Below are 2,771 nucleotides of genomic sequence, written 5' to 3'. Positions count from 1 at the left end.
AATAACAACAGCCAGCAGAGTACGGATCGCCGGAGGGGACAGCTCTTCCTCTCTCACTTCTTTCTCTCTCATACCAGAAACGGTAATAACGTTACAAACACTCCGCCACAGTTCTGTTAGCAGTATTGTGTTTCACCTAAAACAGTCCCTTAAGCAAAATTCTTATTCGACCTGAATTTTATTCTTGTTAAAAGGGGAAAAAACATTTATCCAGGCCAGCAAACGGTGTTATGGAATGTCTGAGCCTGGGCTGGTCTTCGGAAAAATGGCGGAGTAGCGGGGACAAGTTAGGTGACGCTCTAGTGTCCGGCCGCGGAAGTTCGGCGGTGGCGTCACGGCCAGCTGTTTCCCCGGATTTGGCGGGAAGGTTTGGAGATGGCAGCTGACAAGCTGAAGAGTAAAGTGAGCTCGGCGTTTAAAATGCACGGCCTGCTGCTGAGGGCGTGAGTATACCGGGGGCTCCGGCCTGTACATTGCACCGAAGTCTGTCATAAGAGCGGCTCCTGCTGACTCCTCCTACTATTGGGAATTCTGGCTGTAATGCTGATCCTTTTGCTTCAAAGCATTGAGGGCTCATCCCCAGGAGGGTCATCCCTGGGCATTATGTCCAAGGCGGCCCATTCATTTCACTGTGGGTGAAGCGTGCACAAATAGTGGCGGCGCGCTTTGTAATACTGCACCAAACTGCGTAGTCCTGCGGTAATGTGCGTTGTGGTGGCTGCGCCTGCGTTTATCAGATGCATGGGGGAGCCATTAAGAATGAATGTCACCCGCATGTGTCTGCAGAAGGCAACGCGTTTTTAACCATCTTGGGTATCTCAGTCTCACGAGGCCATAGAACATGGTTCCAATAATCCATGGCCTTAGTCTGCTTGTCAGCAAACTGTTTGTGGGCTTTCTTGTGCTTCATCTTTAGAAGATCCATGCCATACAGACCAATTTGATGCAGTGTGCGGCGTATGGTCTGAGCACTGACAGGCTGAACCCCCACCCCTTCAACCTCTGCAGCAATGCTGGCAGCACTCATACCTCTATTTCCCAAAGACAACCTCTGGATATGATGCTGAGCATGTGCACTCAACTTCTTTGGTTGACCATGGCGAGGCCTGTTCTGAGTGTATCCTGTCCTGTTAAACCGCTGTATGGTCTTGGCCACCGTGCTGCAGCTCAGTTTCAGGGTCTAGGCAATCTTCTTATAGCCTAGGCCATTTTTATGAAGAGTAACAATTCTTTTTTTCAGATCCTCAGAAAGTTCTTTGCCATGAGGTGCCATGTTGAACTTCCAGTGACCAGTATGAGAGAGTGATAACACAAAACTTCACACACCTGAGACCTTGTAACACTAACGAGTCACATGAAACCGGGGAGGGAAAATGGCTAATTGGGCCCAATTTGGACATTGTCACCTAGGGGTGTACTCACTTTTGTTGCCAGTGGTTTAGACATTAATGGCTGTGTGTTGAGTTATTTAGAGGGGACAGCAAATTTACACTGATAAACAAGCTGTACACTCACTGCTTTAGGGCTCTTTCACACGGCGTTCAGTTTTTTTTTTCCCGATCGGGTCCTTTTTTTTTTTGAAACGGACACGGATGACACTTGTGTCATCCGGTCTGTCCGTCTGTTTTTCATCCCATCCGTTTGCGGATGAAAAACGGACATAATGTATCTCTATGTAAATACGGATGTCAGCGGATGACACCACTGACATCCGTTTTTGCGTCCGTTCCGTTTTTTGAACAGAAGAAAAAATAGGGTTCTCTTCTGTTCCAAAAAACTGAACTGAAAGGACCAAAAACGGATGGTCATCCGCTGACATCCGTATTTACATAGAGATACATTATGTCCGTTTTCCATGTGCCCGTGTGAAAGAGCCCTTACATTGTAGCAAAGTGTCATTTCTTCAGTGTTGTCACATGAAAAGATAGAATAAAAAATGTACAAAAATGTGAGGGGTGTACTCATGTTTGTGAGATACTGTATGTGTGTGTGTGTGTGTGTATATATATACTGTATATGTGTGTGTGTATATATATATATATATATATATATATACTGTATATGTGTATGTATGTGTGTATATGAGAAGGAAGGGTTTAGAGTCAGTTGCAAATACCTGTTTTTTTGGGAGCGAGGGTCTGCTTTACAGTTTATGGCATGAGTACAGTCCTGTGCGATTGCATGTCTGTCTTTAGGTGGGCAGTCAGGAGGCCGTAAAATTGCAGCTCAGCCGCTTGCTTTTTCTGCTCCCTGGCAGCAGGTCTGAATGAGCTCTAAGTGAATGAATTATTCATTGACGCCGGGGGGGGGGGGCGGAGGGGGATCATTATGACTATCAACAACGGCAGTCCATGTATTTCTCTTGTGACTGAATTTCTTTTCAAATGGTGACTTCTTTTTGAGGATCCCAATGACTTTGCTGTCATGCAGATCCTCGGGCCTCATACACACAGGGTGGTAACTTGTTTTCATCCAATCCCATCCCAGAGTAGTGTGCCCAGGCGATGCAGGTGCATCATCCAGCCGTACTGCCTTGTAACTGTGTCTGTACTAAGTGGTAAAATAAAACAAAATTTGCAGCGCTAATAAATAACACACAAAACAACTGATGATCAATGCAGTGCATACAAAGGTCCTCTTTAGGGTTATAGCACCCCCATGAAGTCAATCATAAATTGGTGTAACCATGGAAGAATCCATGAAATAATAAATGCTGGAAGTTCCTCTTATGTGGAAGTATGGTAGAAGTGGCCACTCTCCAAAGGAAAATC

At 45.7% G+C, this 2,771-nt stretch overlaps 1 protein-coding gene across 1 annotated transcript in view; it reads left to right on the top strand.

Moving 5' to 3' along the window:
- Positions 1-312: 312 nt before the first annotated feature.
- Positions 313-2,771, top strand: part of POLE2 (DNA polymerase epsilon 2, accessory subunit) — a gene marked incomplete at its 3' end in the record, with an annotated part of 56,724 nt that continues 54,265 nt past the window's right edge. The window contains exon 1 of the mRNA XM_082274977.1: positions 313-443. Coding sequence (XP_082131103.1) covers positions 376-443 — 68 coding nt within the window. The 5' untranslated portion in view covers positions 313-375. The remainder of the gene's footprint in view (positions 444-2,771) is intronic.

Source organism: Pelophylax lessonae, assembly GCF_965119305.1.
Source record: "Pelophylax lessonae genome assembly, chromosome: 13".
In the NCBI taxonomy this organism is placed as follows: Eukaryota; Metazoa; Chordata; class Amphibia; order Anura; family Ranidae; genus Pelophylax; species Pelophylax lessonae.
Note: the sequence above shows the minus strand (reverse complement) of the source record. Positions and strands in the feature narration are given on the sequence as shown.